At 39.9% G+C, this 21,575-nt stretch overlaps 1 protein-coding gene across 8 annotated transcripts in view; it reads right to left on the bottom strand.

The window, feature by feature from the left end:
* Positions 1–21,575, bottom strand: part of rasal2 (RAS protein activator like 2) — a 413,768-nt gene that overhangs the window by 187,148 nt on the left and 205,045 nt on the right. The window contains exon 1 of one of the 8 annotated variants that reach the window (XM_072573473.1): positions 19,419–19,473. The exons of the other annotated variants lie outside the window; for them this stretch is intronic. Within the exon in view, the coding sequence (XP_072429574.1) occupies positions 19,419–19,458 (40 nt within the window). The 5' untranslated portion in view covers positions 19,459–19,473. Of the gene's footprint in view, positions 1–19,418; positions 19,474–21,575 lie in introns of those variants that run through there. 8 annotated transcript variants of the gene reach the window in all.

The following is a 21,575-nucleotide window of genomic DNA, read 5'->3' as shown; positions in this document are numbered from 1 at the left end:
GGATTATGTGGGAAGCAAGAGAGGAAATTGCAGAACCGTTGGCAATGATCTTCTCGTCTTCACTGGCAACTGGGGTGGTACCAGGGGACTGGAGAGTAGCGAATGTTGTGCCCCTGTTCAAAAAAGGGAATAGGGATAACCCCGGGAATTACAGGCCAGTTAGTCTTACTTCTGTGGCAGGCAAAGTAATGGAAAGGGTACTGAGGGATAGGATTTACGAGTATCTGGAAAGACACTGCTTGATTAGGGACAGCCAGCACGGATTTGTGAAGGGTAGGTCTTGCCTTACAAGTCTTATTGAATTCTTCGAGGAGGTGACCAAGCATGTGGATGAGGGTAGAGCAGTGGATGTAGTGTACATGGATTTTAGTAAGGCATTTGATAAGGTTCCCCATGGTAGGCTTATGCGGAAAGTCAGGAGGCATGGGATAGAGGGAAATTTGGCCAATTGGATAGAAAACTGGCTAACCGGTAGAAGTCAGAGAGTGGTGGTAGATGGTAAATATTCAGCATGGAGTCCAGTTACAAGTGGAGTTCCGCAGGGATCAGTTCTGGGTCCTCTGCTGTTTGTAATTTTTATTAATGACTTAGAGGAGGGAGTCGAAGGGTGGGTCAGTAAATTTGCAGATGATACAAAGATAGGTGGAGTTGTGGACAGTGAGGAGGGCTGTTGTCGGCTGCAGAGGGACTTAGATAGGATGCAGAGCTGGGCTGAGGAGTGGCAGATGGAGTTCAACCCTGCCAAGTGTGAGGTTGTCCATTTTGGAAGAACAAATAAGAATGCGGAATACAGGGTTAATGGTAGGGTTCTTGGTCAGGTGGAGGAACAGAGGGATCTTGGGGTCTATGTACATAGATCTTTGAAGGTTGCCACTCAGGTGGATAGAGTTTGTAAGAAAGCCTATGGAGTATTATCGTTCATTAGCAGAGGGATTGAATTCAAGAGTCGTGAAGTGATGTTGCAGCTGTACAGGACTTTGGTTAGGCCACATTTGGAGTACTGTGTGCAGTTCTGGTCGCCTCACTTTAGGAAAGATGTGGAAGCTTTGGAGAGGGTGCAGAGAAGATTTACCAGGATGTTGCCTGGAATGGAGAGTAGGTCGTACGGGGATAGGTTGAGAGTTCTCGGCCTTTTCTCGTTGGAACGGCGAAGGATGAGGGGTGACTTGATAGAGGTTTATAAGATGATCAGAGGAATAGATAGAGTAGACAGTCAGAAACTTTTTCCCCGGGTACAACAGAGTGTTACAAGGGGACATAAATTTAAGGTGAAGGGTGGAAGGTATAGGGGAGATGTCAGGGGTGGGTTCTTTACCCAGAGAGTGGTGGGGGCATGGAATGCGCTGCCCGAGGGAGTGGTAGAGTCAGATTCATTGGCGACCTTTAAGCGGCATTTGGATAGGTACATGGATGGGTGCTTAATCTAGGATAGAAGTTCGGCACAACATCGTGGGCCGAAGGGCCTGTTCTGTGCTGTATTGTTCTATGTTCTATGTTCTATGTTCTATGTCCACGGGAGTGTTGCTGAACAAAGAGACCTTGGAGTGCAGGTTCATAGCTCCTTGAAAGTGGAGTCGCAGGTAGATAGGATAGTGAAGAAGGCATTTGGTATGCTTTCTTTTATTGGTCAGAGTACTGAGTACAGGAGTTGGGAGGTCATGTTGCGGCTGTACAGGACATTGGTTTGGTCACTTTTGGAATATTGCGTGCAATTCTGCTCTCTTTCCTACCGGAAGGATATTGTGAAACTTGAAAGGGTTCAAAAAAGAATTACAAGGATGTTCCCGGGGTTAGAGGATGTGAGCTATAGGATGAGGTTGAATAGGCTGGGGCTGTTTTCCCTGGAGCGTCGAAGGCTAAGGAGTGACCTTATAGAGGTTTACAAAATCATGAGGGGCATGGATAAGGATAAATCGACAAAGTCTCTTCCCTCGGATAGGGGGAGTCCAGAACTAGAGGGCATAGGTTTTGGGTGAGAGATGAAGATATAAAAGAGACCTAAGGGAGAACTTTTTCACGCAGAGGGTGGCACGTGTATGGAATACGCTGCCGGAGGAAGTGGAGGAGGCTGGTACGATTGCAACATTTAAAAGGCATCTGGACGGGTATATGAATAGGAAGGGTTTGGTGGGATATGGGCTGGGTGCTGGCAGGTGAGACTAGATTAATTTAGGATATCTGGTCTGCATGGACAAATTGGACCCAAGGGTCTGTTTCCATGCTGTACATCTCTATGACTCAAAGCTTTTTTTTATATAACAACTAGAGTGTTCATGTCGCAAACAGACATTTCATACTGCTACGTGTGCATAATAACAACATTCATGGTTAAAGGTAGTTCTTGAGAATTCTTTACTCTTCAAGTGTTAATTTCAAGCTTGAAATGAAAACATAACAGAATCACATTACATGCACTGGTCAACAGGATGAACAAAGGCCACAACTGTTCAATGCTAGTCAAAATAGAGGAATGTCGGGCACTGAACTGATAACAGTAATGCAATTGCTTCCATTTAAGAGCATTTGGATTTGTAATATTGCCAAATCATTACATGCAAGTTCCGTTTCAACTCAGAAATTGTCCAAGGTTTCCATGGAACCTCCTAGCTTGAACTTCATTTGGACTCTACTTTAGTCCTTAAGTGTTTGCTTCAATTAGCTTTTTCCAGATATTGGCCAACCAGGAAAATTACCCTGACTTCACTAGAGGAAAGCCACAGAAACATTTTACAGACAGTCACAGAGGTGGGATAGAAGTTATGCTTCTCTTTGCAAGACTCATCCCTCTTGTGTAATTTAATAGTTAGCCCTCACCACTTACCTACCTCAATGTTCCTGAAATTATGCCAGACCATGCCCCTTCACACTTTCCTAAAGGATACCCTCCATGCCAACTCAAGTCTCTCCACAAATACCAACAGTGCCCCTGTTTCATCAATCCATGCTCCTCCATCTACTTTCAATGGACCCTCAGATACTTCTGGTCAATCCAAGATTCTCCACCAGCCCAAAATTATCCCTATATCCTCCAAGCAATAGCATTTCTATGCTCCTTTATCCAGTATACACTCAGAACTGAAAAAATCCCATAGGAACATTGTCATATGCAGAGAAGCTTTAAAAGCCCACCTACTCAGAGCTTTAAAAAACTTGTTTCTACAATTTTATACAAGTGTTTCAATCAACCTGACATCTAAAATATTAGCACCAGGAACAAACTTACGTAATATTTCTTTATCTCATGCAAACAAACACTAAATCATTTATAAAATAGATCCGAGAAAAAAACAATCAAGTATTATTTTGCTTTGTGTGTAGCTGTTTCAATAAACTAACGGATGTTTGGACTCTCAGTGAAGCATGCATGACAACATGTCACCGGCTTAAAATAAGGGATATCGCAACAAAAACAGAGCTAAGTAGTTTCTACTGAGAAGGAATCTCTGGAATTCATTACCCACACAGAAATGCAGATCCGTTTATTTAATATATTCAAGACGGGCGGCATGGTGGCACAGTGGTTAGCACTGCTGCCTCACAGCGCCAGAGACCTGGGTTCAATTCCCGACTCAGGCGACAGACTGTGTGGAGTTTGCACATTCTCCCTGTGTCTGCGTGGGTTTCCTCCGGGTGCTCCGGTTTCCTCCCACAGTCCAAAGATGTGCAGGTTAGGTGAGTTGGTCATGCTAAATTGCCCATAGTGTTAGGTAAAGGGGTAAATGTTGGGTAATGGGTGGGTTGCGCTTCAGTGGGTCGGTGTGGACTTGTTGGGCTGAAGGGCCTGTTTCCACACTGTGAGTAATCTAATCTAATCTAAATTTGACAGACTTTTAATTGAAAAGGGAATCTGAGGTTTTGTAGTGCTAAGTGGAGTTCAAGCCACAATTACATGGTCATGATTTTCTTGAATGACAGAGCAAGCTTGAGGGGTTAAATTTATTTCTCATGTTCAATCAGCTTGTGACATCCCCTTAAATATCAAGGCTTTACAATGTTGAGAAGCCCTCAACAATTATTCAGGAAACACAACAGAATAAGAAATGAGATTAAATCTAACCAATAAAAACATTTGTTCCAATTCAGTGTCCTTATTTTTCAATTGTCGACTTGATTGCAAATACTTGGGATGGAGAATCTAATTAGGAGTCAAGAGTACAGTAGAAAGGAGTATGTCTTTCACCTCATTTGGGGCAAAACTCTAATGAAGCCCAAATGAGGAGCTACCAGCACAGCACTGCTATCTAATAATGCTGCATTGTGTAGCAAATATACCCTATTAGATAACAACATGAAACAGTAGTAACTGACGATCTGATCCACTGTAAAGGCTTTTCATTGTGCAAAATGTCAAGCAATATAGTAATTAACAGAACAAATGCACTTCATGCAATCCCAGAGAAGAGAAGTTGGCAAAAGGCTCACGAATCTTAAAGTCTGAAACCATGATTTATAACCAAAGAAAATATGAAAAAGAGAACAAGAAGGTGATGATTGACTATACGAGTGGATGATTTGATAGAAAGCGTCTCGTCACTGGAACCAAATCAAGTTCAGACACTATAAACTATCACAAACCAGACCTTCAGGCATCATTCAACATCAGAAAGTCAAACCCAGACAATTTGTGTTTGATTATTCAACTGTTCATTATATTCTTTTCTCTTTACTATGACACCAACATGAGCCTTTTAATCCCATTTCTGCCTTTCATTGCTTTACCTCCCAAGTGAATTCTCAAGTTTATTACATCTAAAACTCATTGAGCTTCACTAAAATTGCTAATTAATACAACGAGTTCACAATAATATTCTCCATTTGGAAAGAAAATAGCAGTCGATTTATGGGAATACCACCATCACCCAGTCCCAAAAGTTCATGCATCATCATGATTTGCAATTATATTCTCGTACTTTGGCAAGGTTAAAATCCGAGATTTCACTTTCAAAAAGCAATTCAAGGAGACAGCCCAATACCTACTTCTCCAGGTCAACAATGGGTGGAGACTAAATGCTGGCTTAGCCAGCAATGCTCATGTTCTGTAAAAAAAAATGTTAAAAATTACAGTTGATCAGGAACATGAAGCTAAGGGATCGTGAATTCAGAATATTTAATATTTCTTCCAATAGTATTTATTTTTAATAGTCCTGGTATCTTACCAGAGTTTGCTGTCTCAACCATGCTGATTCAGCCTGAAAAAAACAAAATACTGAACTGGAGGCAGAGTGAAGAACTGAGCTGCAGATTTTTATCTTAATATTTGATATATTAAAGTCAAATTTAACAGCCAATGGTCATCCTGATGCCGACATTTGCTTAAGTTTGATTTTGAGAAATTGACACCAATGCAACTTTCAGTGCTGAACCTTGTCCCTGATCGTACAAATCTTCCCTGTTGCTTGGGTCAAGGAGATTGTAAGGACTGTAGCTGCTGGAAAAGTCAGAGTCCATAAAGTGTGGTGCTGGAAAAAGCAAAGCATGTCAGGCAGGATGAGGGATTAAGCCCGAAATGTTGACTCTCTTGTTCCTCAGATGCTGCATTACCTGTTGTGCTTTTCCAGTGCCACACTTTATCGACTTGGATCAAGGAAGCTGGATTTAGAAGCATCAATTCTGAGACCTGGCTCTTCGAATCCTATTCAAACAAGTGCCAAGAAAAAATGAGGCTTCAACTTGCTTGAAATGGAATTTTTCAAATACTTCGCAGCGTAGGAACAAATTATCAACAAACATGCTCCACAGTTCATCATCTGGGTATCTAATGAGATTGAAAGAACTTCTTAGAATGATTAAGCAGTCAACAAAAGGGAACTTCTCAGTTGCTGAGCTGCCACTGATGACTCACACAGATTAAATCTACTGTGGTCATCTTTTACTTTGGTGTTACTTAGAATTATGTTGTTTGATGATAATAATATATTAGTAACAAGAAAATACTAATCCAATAATTCTGGAGAAATTTCAAATCAACAGTTTGATTTTAAATAGTCACCATTTCCTCCTCCCTTTTCTACTTGCCACACACTACAACATGTTTAACTGAAGACGAGCCATTCAGAAGTGGTTGCACATCTAAAGTACCAGACAGTTTACATGACAGGCAGAATAAATACACATAGTACTGTCATGATGGAAGTATCCAGATTTTAAATGCACAATTTTGCACTAAGGAGACAAAATTCATGGACTGTACTCCAACAACTTGATGATATGGTTTATTTACACCAACAGAAGCAACATTGTTTATAAGTAAGTATGTAAGTTAGCATACTTATCATCAACCTGAGCAAGAAATCTTCTCAAAAATCGTTAATTGTTTATAAATAGCAGAATCAGCATTTTCGATACTGGCCAACATTAAATGCATTTCTCAAACACTCATCTTGGGAGTTGACAAGGATTACCTATTGGATGAGATCACAACAGGTCAGGCAGCATCCAAGGAAAGAAAGTAAGCTAACGTTTTGAGTTGATATGACTCTTCATCAGCGCTGACGTGAATTGTGGAGGGGACAGCATTAATGAAATAGCTCGGGGTGTTTGGACTACTGGGGGAGAAAGGATGTTGATTACTTCTTGGATATTTGTTGCTATCAAAAGGTCTTCACAAACCTACAGCTTAGAAGATGGACATAAGGCAGAACAACACAACAATAACCAACTAAAATCAAGAACTTTGTAATGTCAACCTGATTTAGTAGCACTCTCACCTTTAAAACCTTGTCGTTAAGACTTTAAACTGAGAGTTTTAAGGGACCACACATTGTTCTTTTGGACTACAAACCAATGTGGAAGAATGACTGCAGAATTCTAGGTCTTGGTTGTGTGGGACATGGAAGGAGAAGGTGACTTCAAGACTATAATGGTCCAATGTGCCTTTGTCCTTCGGGATGGCAGAAGTCACAGGTTTGGGAGATACTTTTAACTAAGCCTTGGCCAGTTCCTGCATTACAAAAAAACAGACAAAGTGCATATATGCTGCGCAGATCAATGTAAGAAATGAATATTTAAGGTTGTTGATCATTGACTCCAATTTGACAAGGGCTCCTTGAGGCCACACTTGATCAAGTGTAGCTGGATGTTAAGAACACTTTCATCTCAACTCTGGAATTCACCTCTTCAGTTCATGTTTAAACCTAAGCTGTAATGGGATCTAGCACACAGTAAGAGTAAAGAAGAGTAAAGAAAGCATATCCAAATCTACATTCAATAGGTGACTAAAGATCAAATAGAGACAGGAAAAGGAAGTTTATAATAACTGTCAGATTCATTACAATAGAGGATCAAGCAGAACATAGAAAGTGCAGAGATGAACTTAAAAAGGCAATCAGGGACAAAGGCTTATGAAACAAAACCATGATTTGGAGATACCGGTGTTGGACTGGGGTGTACAAAGTTAAAAATCACACAACACCAGGTTTAATTGGAAGCATACTAGCTTTCGGAGTGACGGTCCTTCATCAGGTGATGGCGGAGGGCTCAATCGTAACACAGAATTTATAGCAAAAATTTAGTGTGATGAAACTGAAATTATACATTGAAAAATTGATTGTTCAGCCTTTCATCTGTGAGAATACAGTGGTAGTTTCACTTCTTTCATGTGTAAATCACAAAAGCTTTATTTAAAAGTTGCATTCTCTGGTTAGCTGTTAACAATGGTGATAGCTAGACAATATGTTGATTATTCCTGATGAAGGGCTTTTGCCCGAAACGTCGATTTCGCTGCTCCTTGGATGCTGCCTGAACTGCTGTGCTCTTCCAGCACCACTAATCCAGTATTTGGTTTTCAACATCTGCAGTTATTGTTTTTACCAATATGTTGAAGGTGTTGGCCCCCTGTGTTCTCTGTCTATGCCATGATGTTTAGATTGAAACTAATCTAAAAAGTGAGATAATGGAGTTTTACATAAATTCATGCAGTTTTTGAGCTCAGACTTCTACAAAAACAAAAACAGAAACTGATAGAGAAACTCAGCAGGCCTGGCACCAGCTGTGGGAAGAAAGGAGAATTAACTTTGAGTCAAGTGACTCTTCATCAGTCACCAGAATTGAATCAGCAACTGCTTTTTTCCTGCATATGCTGCCAAACCTACTGAGTTTCTCCAGCAATTTCTGTTTTTGTTTCCTAAGTAGGAATTACTTTTCTATCAGCATCGTGGCTGTTCCTACATCATATGGACTACAAAATTCCAAACACTTGAAAATCATCTTCTCAAGGGCTATTAAGTGATAGGCAACACAGTTCATTGCATGAAAGGATACAAATGAATAACATGGAAAAAATAAAGCTGAGTGTTCACATGGATTCAAAACTAACTAAGGCATTGAAAGCAGACACGACTAATAAATAGTTGTTGTTCAGTCTGGGGAAGTACAGAGTAGTATCTCCAAGAAATCTGTAATAACACTACTGCTACTTTGGATGTTGTGTTAATGGCCTGCACTTGGGTACAGGTGACATGATTTGCAGATGACACAAAGTTTAGAATTGTAGTGAACAACAGAGGTTGTAACAGGTTCCAAAAGGACACAAACAACTGAATTAGCAGACTCATAGCATTTTAAATTTAGTGCAGAAAAGTAAAGTGATTAGTGCAGAAAAGTAAAGGAAGAGTGAGGAGAGGCAATCTAAACCGAATTGTAAAATTTTCAAGGTCTGCAGGAACAAGTGACAAGGATACAAACACATGATTCTCTTAAAGTTGCAGGACAAGTTAATTGGGGGTAAAAAACTGGGACACAGAGAAAAAAGAAAAGAAAATTGAACTAAACTTTTACAAAAACGTTGATTGGACCTCATATCCAGTGTTGACTTCTTGAAACCAAACTGACACACTTTGGGAAGGATGTCATAGCTTTCGAGAGGGTGGCCAAGAAGTTTACTTGAGTAATACAAGGGATGCGAGTCTTCAAGTCGATGGAAAGAAGGGAAAGATTATGATTGCTCTCCATAGAGATGGTAGATTTTAAAAGTTGAAAGAGTGGAATTAATTTTCACTGGCAAAAGGTTCAACAGTCACAAAACACAGATAATTTCTAACAGTAAAGGGAGAGTGAGAAGTTTTTTTTTAAATGGAGTGAGCTATGGTCCAGAACACACAATCTGGAAAGGATGAAAGCTAGTAAATTTTAAAAGATGTTTGAATACTTAGTTTGAAAGGAACAAGGTACAACATGGAACAAACTGGTGCAATCTTTGTCGCATGAATGTTACAAAACAGAATTGCCGAAATTTCCTTCCTTTCTATTCAGCTCTAAAATAACAAGTATGAGTTGTGTTGCGAAATATAGACTCCATGAAAAAGACACTTTTTTCCAAATTAACAAACATGATGTATAATATGAAAAAGATTTGAAAATGCATGCATTTACTGTGAATACTTAAGTATTGGTCTGCCAGTTTCTAAGATTGCTTCGGTGGTCTGAGGCACAGGGTATATGAAAAACTCTTACCAAGAAAAGCAGAAATTCTTACCTTGATAAGCTTCCCTGTTTCACAGAATATTATACAAGTTAAACATATGGCTCACGGTTCTTCCTTGCACAACTCAAGTCACCACCAATGGATACAGAAGAGGCATTCTATATTCATGCAATTGCTTATATAACTTCGGGAAAACAAAATGTATTGTCAATCCTGAAGTGAAGTGCAGCTCTTCTGACACCAGTTGGACCAACATTTTGGTGGGTGACTCGAGAACACATTCCAGAAGTTTTCAAAGGGAATCACTGTGTTTTCTGCTCCAACAGCCTTGTTAGTAGTTGCACACTATTCACACAATTGGCTGAATATAACCAAAACCCACTCAGTTCTTGGAAGGTCACTTCATAAACAGCAGTGACTGGACTGTAGCATTCCAGTCACCCACTTGCTCAGATATTTCATTGCTTTGGGACACACAGAAATACTTATTTCAAAGTGTCAATGCAAAATAGAAACTCAATATTTCGATTGTGCAGCAGTGAACATCTCCAGCCTGATACATACTTCAGAATTTTCAATTATGTCAATTTCACCTCAGGAAAAAGTGAGGACTACAAATGCTGGAGATCAGAGTCAAAAAGTGTGGCACTGGAAAAGCACAGTAGGTCAGGTAGCTTCTGAGGAGCAGGAGAGTTGATGCTTCGGGCACAAGCCCTTCATCAGGAATTTTACCTCACCCCAAGGAAATAGTCCTGGAACACTCAACAGAATTACTACTAAATGAAAAACTGTCATGTCTTTATGAGAACAGCAATGACATGATTCAGATGCAATGCACCAACAATCCGACTTTCAATTATAACAGAAAAGGCTTCAATCCATTAACAGTACATCTTAAGGCAGCCTAGCTACACATAACATCCATAAATGAGCAATTTTAGGAATGTATAGGATCTGCAAAGTCCACCATCATCAGATGATGTCTGTTTGTGCCTTGCTTCTGAAAATTGTGGTCAAAAACAGAATCCCTTAAGGTTTTAATTTCAGATATTTTGATGTCTCTAGTTCAATCCTATCATACATAGCTCATCTATTCAATGAGCATCAAGGCAGTTCAGCACATGCAATAAATTGTTAACAACAGAATGTCATGTGATGGAGAAATAATAACATTATGTAACCTCCATGCTCCAGTTTATTTAAATGTATAAGAACTCAGTGATTTCCAAAGGAGCACATTTGCCGCCATTAGATGAATACTCTTTAAGTAAATTAATTTTAACACCAAAATCCATAACAAACCTGGGACAGGACACAATCAATTTCCAATTCCTGCCGACCAATCTCATCACAAGCAACAGATGATCAACAGCTGGCAATCACCTGACAAAATGATGTGCTCACCCACTTGGTCAAGAAATGATGTAGCACATTTTATGAGATAGTTATGAAGAATAGGTTCAATTCCAGTTCAGGAATGATGAGAGATACTCATATCATGTGTCATGCCTCACTGGCGTAATACACTAGATATCAAGCTTCACTATTTTTACAGAAGTCACAATAGTTAAAATCATGATCAAGGTATGTAAAGTCCCTAATTTACATATTGGAGAGTGTCAGGTGAACAAATAACAGGGACCGGGTTTCTGTACCTAATAACATCTACCATTTCACACAAACAAAGCCATTCTAATCACAAGTCAATAATTCTGAACTGTAAGCATATCATGTCACTAAGTTAAAACACTAGATTTCCTTCTAAAACTTCTCTATTACCCATACACACAGACACCTACAGGCAAAGAACACTTGTGTTATGGTGGAAGAAGAAATTTGGGAAAATACGGGTAGTTCTTCTATAATGCCCATTTATTAAATGCGATTTGTCCAGAACTGCTCTTTTTGGAGGTATATTAGGTGTAAGAGGTCATTTCCTTGAATTCCAGGAGCAGTAAATTACTGTTTTATAAGCTGTTGCATTGTTGTGGAAATTTGGGAGAAAAAGGGACTTTAAAAAGGAGGAAGAGAGACAAAGGTCAGAGAAAGAAACCTGACACAGCAGTGAATTCGCACAGCTACTGCTGTTTGAGTTCAAGTGTTTCTGGACATTGGACTGCATCTAAGAAAAAACAACAAACAGCAAAATTCACAGCTGACCTTGGAGGAACCTGTATGGGAGATCTCACAGCACGGGAGAAACTAAGTGCATCGTTTTACGGATGAATGGACACCGCACAACAATCAACAGACAGGAATGTTCCCTCCTCGGAGGACACTACAGCAGTCCACGACATTCGACCTTGGACCTTCGGGTGACCGTTTGCCAAGGCGTACTTCAGGATAGGCAACAATAAAAAGTGGCCAAGCAGAGATTGAAAGCCAAGTTCGATACCCATGGGGATGGCCTCAACCAGGACCTTGGGTTCATGTCACACTCCAGGTAATTCCATTACACTACACGACACAACACACGCACACACCCTCTCTCACACTCATACCCCTTTACACTCACACACAGACACACACTCTCTCACAGACACCCATAACCGCTTCCCCCGACCCCCACACACACCACATGCACACATACACATATGTTTGTGGGGTGAATCTGAACTTGCAGAATTACATTTTACTTTGCTCGAAAACTGCATGAATCTGTGTAAAATTCTGTAAATCCTTTTTTTTAAGATTAGAATCAGTCTGACCATTGTGGCACCGATAGTCTCACACATTCAATACATTATCTGGGCCAACATGACACCAACTGTTAAAGTTCACTTGAGAATGCAACTTTTAAAAAAGGTTTTGTGATTTACATATGAAAGAACTGATACCAACATGGTCATTCTAACAGATGAGAGATTTAACAAATTATCCAGGTCTTTTTCAATATATAATTTCAGTTACATCACACTACAAACTTTTGTTCTAAATTCTGTGTCTTACAATCTTATACTCCACAACCACCTGATGAAGGAGAAGCGCTCTGAAAGAGAGTGCTTCCAATTAAACCTGTTGGACTATAACCTGGTGTTGTGAGATTTTTAACTTTGCTGTAAATCTACTACGGTGAGTAGAGTGGGTTCTTTTTTGATGATGTGCTTTAGTGAGATCGCTCTCTTGATTAAAATTTAAAAATATAAAATATAGGTACTAAGTTAACCTGGAGCAGTGTTTTTCAGAGCAGTAAGAGGGTACTATTTTCTGCAGACTGTTTAGGAGCAAAAATGGCCTTTTGTACAGTGATGTGCTCTTCTTGTCGGATATGAGAGATTAGGGAGATTATGTCTGCAAGCAGTATCTCCAGTTGCAAATGCTCTCAGATCACATGAGTTAGGATGGTAGTTGAGGTAATGAAGAATTTACAAGAGCTAGGGGCTGTAATAGATGGCAGTTATGGGAAGGAAGAAAATCCACAGATACAGTCAGGTAGATGGGTTACCTCCAGGAAAGGTAGGTGAGGGAGGCAGGTATTGCAGGAGTCTCTTTTGGTGATCCCCATCTCAAACAAGTATGCTGTTTTGGAAAATGTAGGGGTTGATGAACTCTCAAGAGGAACGTAGCATGTTTCTGGTATGGAGACTACCTCTAACGAAATGACGGGTACATCAGGTTCCAATGGATTGATTGAGATAGGGGACTTTCTAGACAAAGACACAGACAGATGTTTCTGCAGCTGGCAGTGAGAAATCAGAATGGTGTGTTGCCTCCCTGGTGCCAAGGTTCAAGGATATTTCGGAGAGGGTGGAAAATATTATCAAAATTGAGAGGGACCAGCAAGAGTCTGAAGGGAGAACATAGAAAATTAGGTAAGAATTGGAAAAAGGAGGTCTTCGAAGGTTGTAATATCTGGATTATTGCTACGAGCTAGTGAAGGGAGGAATATGAGGTTGGAGTAGATGAATGCATGGGTGAGGAGCTGGTGCAGAGGAGGGTTCACATTTTTGGATCATTGGAATCTCTTGTGGGGGTAGAAATGACCTGTACAAAGAAAACAGATTACACGTGAATTGGAATGGGAATAAAATACTAGGAGGGAGATTTGGTAGCTCTGCTTGGAAGGATTTATACTCTAGTGGGGGGTGGGGGGGGGGTGGCGCGCAGGGAAATAGTGAGGAAGGAGATCAACCCGAGACTGGTACAGTTGAGAAAGGGAGCGACTCAAACAGTCAGAGCACGAAGGAACAAACCAGAGAACAAGGTAGGACTCATAAATGAAACTGCATTTACTTCAAAGCAAGAGGCCTAACACTGAAGGCAGATGAACTCAGGGCGTGATTAGGAACATGGGACTGGGATAGCAGAGCAACTTGAAGTTTTAAATTGGAGGAAGGTTAATTTTGATAGTATGAGACAAGAACTTTCAAAACGTGACTCAGGGGAGGACAGGACTGGCAGTTCAAAGTTCCAGAATACAAATGCTTCAAGAAGGACAGAAAGGAGAGGCGAGAGAGGAGGGGAGTGGCATTTTTGATAAGGGATGGCATTACAGCTGTACTGAAGGAGGATATTCCTGGGAATACATCCAGGGAAGTTATTTGGGTGGAACTGAGAAATAAGAAAGGGATGATCACCTTACTGGGAGTGTGTTATAGACCCCTAATAATCAGCGGGAAATTGAGAAACAATTTGAGAGGAGATTTCAGTTTATCTGTAAGAATAAGAGGGTGGTTATGGTCGGGGATTTTAACTTTCCAAACATAGACTGGGACTGCCATAGTGTTAAGGGTTTAGATGGAGAGGAATTTGTTCAGTGTGTACAAGAACATTTTCTAATTCAATATGTGGATGTACCTACTCGAGAAGGTACAAAACCTTATCTCCTATTGAGTTTTGAGAAGCTTCGTAGCTCAGGTTGAGGTTCTGGATGTACGTTTGCTTGCTGAGCTGGAAGGTTAGTTTTCAGATGTTTCGTCACCATACATCATCAGTGAGACTCCAGTGAAGCAATGGTGGTATAGCCCACTTTTTATTTGTGTGTTTAGGTTTCCTTGAGTTGGTTATGCCATTTCTCGTGGTGATGTAGTTTCCGGTTCTTTTTCTCAGGGGGTGGTAAATGGGATACAAGTCAATGTGTTTGCTGATAAGAGTTCCGGTTGGAGTGCTATGCTTCGAGGAATTCTCGCACATGTCTCTGCTTGGCTTGTCCTAGGATGGATGTGTTGTCCCAGTCAAAGTAGTGTCCTTCCTCATCTGTATGTAAAGATTAGTACTTGATCTACTCTTGGGAAATAAGGTAGGGCAAGCGACTGAGGTGTCAGTGGGGAAGCACTTTGGGGCCAGTGACCATAATTCTACTAGTTTTAAAATAGTGATCTAAAACTTGAAGTTTTAAATTGGAGGAAGGCTAATTTTGACGGTAATAGACAAGAACTTTCAAAAGCTGTTTGGGGCAAACGTTCGCAGATAAAGGGATGGCTAGAAAATGGGAAGCCTTCAAACATTAGAGATAGTATATTAGAGAGTCCAGAGATAGTATATTCCTGTGAGGGTGAAAGGAAAGCTTGGTAAGTGTAGGGAAAGCTGGATGACGAGAGATTGAGGTTTTGGTTAAGAAAAAGGAAGCATATGTCAGGTATAGACAAGAGAGATCGAATGAATCCTTAGAAAAGTATAAAGGCAATAGGAGTATACTTAAGGGGGAAATCAGGAAAGCAAAAAGGGGACATGAAATAATTTTGACAAATAGGGTTAAGGAGAATCCAAAGGGATTATATAAATACATTAAGGACAAAAGGGGAACGAGGGAGAGAATTAAGCCCCTTAAACATTAGCAAGGGAACCTGTGTGTGGAGCCGCAGGCGATGGGGAGATACTAATTGAGTATTTTGCATCAGTTTTTACTGTGGAGAAGGACATGGGAGATATAGAACATGGGGAAATAGATGGTAAGATCCTGAAAAATGTCCACATTACAGAGGACGTGGTGCTGGACGTCTTGAAACGCATAAAAGTGGATAAATTCCCAGGGCCTGATCAGGTGTAGCTTAGAACTCTGTGGGAAGCTAGGGAAGTGATTGCTGGGCCCCTTGCTGAGATATTTGTATCATCAATAGTCACAGGTGAGATGCGAGAAGACTTGAGGTTGGCTAACATGGTGCCACTATTTAAGGAAGATGGTAAAGGAAAGCCAGGGAACTATAGACCAGTGAGCCTGATGTCAGTGGTGGGAAAGTTGTTAGAGAGAATCCTGAGGGGCAGGATGTACATGTATTTGGAAAGGCAAGGACTGATTACAGATAGGCAGCATGGTTTTTTGCGTGGGAAATCAAATCTCAAGAACTTGACTGAGTTTTTTGAAGAAGGAACAAATAGGATGGATGAGGGCAGAGTGATGAACATGATCTATATGGATCTCAGTAAGGCTTTGACAAGGTTCCTCATGGTAGATTGGTTAGCAAGGTTAGATCACATGGAATACAGGAAGAACTAGTCATTTGGATACAGAACTGGTTTGAAATTAGAAGACAGAGAGTAGTCGTGGAGGGTCGCTTTTCAAACTGGAGGCCTCTGACAAGTGGTGCATCACAAGGATCGGTGCTGGGTCCACTGTTTTTCGTCATTTATGTAAATGATTTGGATGTGAACATAGAAGGTATACTTCGTAAGTTTGCAGAAGACACCGAAATGGGATCTTGATCAAATGGGCTGCAGAGTGGCAGATGGAGTTTAATTTCAATAAATGTGAAATGCTGCATTTTGGATAAGTAAATCAGAGCAGGAGTTATATACTTAATGGAATATTCCTAGGGAGTGTTGCTGAACAAAGAGACCTTGGAGTGCAGATTCATACTTCTCGAAAGTGGAGACGCAGGTAGATAGAATAGTGAAAAAGGGGGTTTGGTACACTTTCCTTTATTGATTAGAGTATTGAGTATTGGAGTTGGGAGGTGATGTTGCGGTTGTACAGAACATGGGTTAAGCCACTTTTCAAATGATGTGTGCAATTCTAGATTACCTCCTATAGAAAAGATGTTAGTGAAATTTGAAAGGGTTCAGAAAAGATTTAGAAGGATGTTGCTAGGGTTCAAGGGTTTGAGCTATAGGGAAAGGCTGAATTGTTTTTTTGGGGAGAGGGCATTCCCTGGAGCATCGAAGGCTGAGGGATAACCTTATAGGTTTATAAAATCATGAGAGGCACAGACAGGATAGTTAGAGAAAGTCTTTTTGTTGGCGTGGGGGAGTGCAGAAGTATAGGGCATAGGTTTAGGGTGAGAGGGGAAAAATTTAAAAGGGACAGAAGGGACAACTTTTTCATGCAGAGGGTGTGTGTATGGATTGAGTTGCCCGAGGAAGTGGTGGAGGCTGGTTCAATTACAACATTTAAAAGGCATTGGCATTGTGGATTCTGCTTTTGCTCAAAAGTGACCAAGATTTTTGTGAAATGGATGCCTTTTAATTGGATAAAAATCAAACTGTGGATAGTCCACTACATTTCATGGAAGCTATTTATAATAATATGCTTTTGAAAATGACTACAATGCACAATCTGACTTTGATAAGTTTAGAAAGATGGATGGCTAATCCTTGGAGGGATACATTGTGGAACTAACAGACTATATTCAAGATTTCAGAGGTTTCATTTGGAAATGACGAGTTCATTGCATGCCTTCAAATTATTTAATTATGCCAAAAGTGTCACACATGGGTACAGTCCAGTCTTAACTGGAAGTAAATTTTCAGCAAGAGACAGTCTTAGGTCAGAGGTTTGGGGGTTCAAAAATTTTGAAAATGCAGTTGTTTCCAACGGTTTCCATATATGAATGGGACATTTAGCACCAATACAAAAACAGAGAATTTTGGCAGCATTTTTAGACCAGCCAAATATAAGGTGCAACCTGGGATTCCTGTGGATCTGTCAATGGATGCTTCAGATGTGACATGAGATATCATGAAATGAATTATCCAGTAATAAAGATTTTCAAAATTACATATGATGCAAAAGATGCAGGAGAACTAAATCATGAACCCAATTCTTGAGAAGGATTTACATTGGTCACAAGAAGCTTCAGCCTGAGAATGAATATTCTGTCCATGTGGTCATTCCATTGCGGTGAGTTAGACACTGGTTCCATGACTACAGTTTGTGAATGAAAGCATTCAAATAATGTACAGACTTGCTTAATAGTGAGAACCAAGCCAAGATCAAGGAATTTGTAAGCTCTACTTGATCCTGCTTCGGGGGAGGACAGAAGGAGGAAGAGAATGGCAAAACACTTCTCCGAGCTTTGGATTATCCAGAATATATGAAGTTGCTTCTATTTATTAATGCTACACATGTAATCTTCTAGATGGATATTCGAGTATGGCAGGTTTCACCATATGTTTGGTGGGAAAAATGGACACAACCATTCTTTTTTGACCAACATTCATTAGATGAAGAGAGTCACACAGAAAGGGTAAGGACAGGCCTTGCTAGCATAATGAATGTTGGAAAGAAATGAGATAAAGTGAAGTTCGGCTCCAGGAAATGATTAAATGCCCTTGAAGAGGGATACCTCATGTTATGATGAACTGCAAGCTTTTTTGTTGCAAGAAAGAAAGAAAGGGCAATAAAGAATCCATACTGGTCGGTGCTGTTAAAAATTGCATTGTAACATAAACAGAAAGTGAGGACTGCAGATGCTGGAGATCAGAGTTGAAGAGTGTAGTGCTAGAAAAGCACAGCCAGTCAGGCAGGGTCCAAGGAGCAGGATAATTGACATTTTGGGCATAAGGACATTTCCTGATGAAGGGCTCCTGCCCGAAATGTCGATTCTCCTGCTCCTCGGATGCTGCCTGACTGACTGTGCTTTTCCAGCACGGCACTCTTTGACAGTGTAACATAAGGTATAGAAGATCGCTCAAAGGTTTTATCACAAAAGCATATTCTGTTAATCTTGAGTAAATTTAGTAAAACAGGTGATACAGCTGGGGCCCAGTAGTTTTGGAAGAGAATTGTAAGCAAGCCAATAAGCCCATTTCAAGAAAAACTTTGTGTCTCAGTACATACTTCACTTTCAAGCTCAGATCCAGCTAACATTGGGTAATATTTTTTGCACGCTTCTCAAAGACAAGGAAAAATGCTCAATAGAAACTCCTTATCTTGTTTTAATCTTGCATCTGTCCCCAGTTTATTACAAAACTTTATGAACTGCACAAGTGCAACCAAAATTAATTTTCTGTCGAATTCTATCCTTGCCTTTGAAAAAGAGGACAACAAATGGTACCACCAGGTCGTGGGTCTATCAGCAAAAAAAGTTTTTTTTTTACCATTTTGGAAAATTCAAATGCAATAATTGACCACTTCATTTCCTGGAAATTCCTTTTGAAGGTGGCAAGACATTTTGCACTTATACCCAAATATCCAACTTAAACCACTTTTTCACTTATTGAATAACAGTGACAAGATTTCAGAAAGTAATTAATTTTTAGCATATCTTACACATAAAATACACCATATAAACTCAAAACAGTCTCTTCCTTTTCAGTTCATGGTTACTTGGTTCTTGTGACACTTGGATTGACATTCATAAACTGGACTAATAACATGACATTAGTATATAGCAGTAGCAAAGATGACAAGATCAGCCAGTGCAAGACAACCAAGTGCCAAACAGATTGGATTAAAATTTTTGTTTGCATTTCCTAGTATAAAATGGCCATTTGAATGAACATGCCAGCATTTCACCAACTGCTCAAACAGTCAACATTTCAGATGACCAAATCTCTCTCTTCCAGATACTGACCGACAAACTGTGTATTTCCAGTTACTACTTTCATCTCTTATATTGGAATTGAGGCTTATAAACTAAAACAAAACAAAAGCTAGTTAATTCATCATGGCAAAAAGAATGCCTACAACAGTGAATTAGAGAAACCTATTCTAGTCTTAAAACTGTCTTATGGCAAACAGGTTCTAGGGCAGTGATATATCACCATTTTCTTCTTGAAGACGATACAAATGGTCATCATCACATGTCATATCAGCAAATATTTATTACATGATACTCACCTAATTGAACAGCAAACAGACATTTGCACTGAAACAGCATTAGCTTAAAAGCTAATTATCTCCAGTGGTCAAAAAGCCACTCAGCAGGCCTTCACCTCAGAGTCTCTTGTTCTATCATTTCATGGATACAAAAATAATAAAACATGAGTGGAGCAACTCAAAATATTTTCTCCTTCGTAGGCAGAGACCAAGTATGTCTCAGAGGACTAAGACAGAGAAGAGGAAGGTACCAATCACATGACGGAACTTGGCAACCACAAAGGATGTTTGAGGCAAATGGTTGGCTTCTGCTCACAGGCACTAGTCTCTGAATTTGCTTGAGCAATAGGAGAGAGAGGTGACTCCAGTTAGTTTGACAATGAGCCAAAACATACAGACAGAATTTATGGTAGAGGCAGCTTTATAGCTAAGCTCCATTTTCCAGAGAGGACAGGTAACTTTTCTCAGACTGATAGAAAAACAAAATACTATGGATGCTGGAAATCTGAAATAAAATTCTCAAGAAAGGTCATATCAGATTCCAATATGAACTCTTGTTGCTCAGATGTTTCCATGGATTCTGCAAGACCTACTGAGTTTCTCCAGCATTTTCTAATCTTATTTCAGATATTGGTATATTTGCTGGAAGTTGCAATCGAGCACATGATGGTGAACCATGATGACAAAGGTACAAAATCTTTTTTCTCAATTTATATGGGCAAATCTTAACAAATCATTTATTATCTGTTGCACATTCAATCCAGATCACTATCTTACATTTTTCATTACCAAATTGTGATAATTTACTATTTGATTTTCCAAATAACAGCTGGTAATTCTGGAATAACTTGCACAGCAACTTAACTAGATCTGCTAGTTGCAAACCGAAATATACAAGTGTGCAATGAAAAATCTGAATTTAAGCAGAAAAAGTTTCATTAGTCAAGAGATCTACGAAAATCTTGTGGCCTGTGTTTGTCAGCTTTCAGTTCAGGGCAAGTAGTAATGTCACTAGATTCATAATGAAAGTAAGTAATGTAATTACCATAAGTAGTGACAATATCACTGGAGACACAGGTTGAAATCCCACCACGATGTTCGTACTATTTGAAGTCAATTTCCTTGTGATGAATATCTAGAATTTACTGCCTGGAAGGCAGGACAAGCAAAAATCCTCAATGTTTCAGTGGCACTTGCCAAGCTAAGACTGACAGGCAATGTGCCAGGTGCTCGAAATGGAATTAGAGTAGTTAGATGCTTAGTTCCGAGTTGGTAAATTCAATGGGCCTTTCTCTGTGCTGGAGACTTCTATATCTCTGTGACATTAGGAAATTAAAAGCCAATCTCAACAGTGGTGACAACGACAATAATCATAAATTCTAATGAATCATTAAATCACTTCTTTTAGGGAGCCAGGTCTGGCACACACATGACTCCAGACCTATAGTAGCATGGTTGACTCTCAACTACCATCTGAAATGGGCTACCTAGACTCTTAGTTCAAGGGCAATTAGAAACTTTTCTGGCAACGTCCACATCCCAAAAGACCACTTTTTTGCAGGAAACACAGTGTTACTGCTTTATAAGAGCAAGGGTGCAAACAGAGAACAACATTGAGAATAGCATGAAAATTATATTGTGGGTAACCCTCTGATTATTTCCTGATTCCTGTTGACATTGTGAAGCATTGGAAGAGATTTAACTGAAAAGAGCTTTAATTTGTCAATGGGTACCATATAGGTAGCAACAAGCGTTTGTGTTTAATGTTTGCTATTTGATTGCAAGTAAATGATTTAGAGTCTCAGTGTTCTACAGCACAGAAATAGACTCTTCAGTCCAACCCGTCCATGCCGACCAGATATCCTAAACTGACTCAGTCCAATTTGCGAGCATTTAGTCAATATCCCTCTGAAACCTTCTTATTCATGTAACCATCCAGATGTCTTTTAAATGTTGTAATTGTACCAGCCTTCACCACTTGCTCCAGCAGCCTGTTCCATACATGCACCACCCTCTGTGTGAAAAGGTTGCCCCTCAGGTCCCTTTTAAATCTTTCCCCTCTCACCTTAAACCTATGCCCTCTAGTTTTGGACTCCCTTACTCTGGGAAAAAGGCATTGAATATTCACCCTATCCATGCACCTCAAAATTTTATAAGCCTCTACAAGGACACCCCTCA

This window comes from Chiloscyllium punctatum, chromosome 7, assembly GCF_047496795.1.
Source record: "Chiloscyllium punctatum isolate Juve2018m chromosome 7, sChiPun1.3, whole genome shotgun sequence".
Lineage (NCBI taxonomy): Eukaryota > Metazoa > Chordata > Chondrichthyes > Orectolobiformes > Hemiscylliidae > Chiloscyllium > Chiloscyllium punctatum.
Note: the sequence above shows the minus strand (reverse complement) of the source record. Positions and strands in the feature narration are given on the sequence as shown.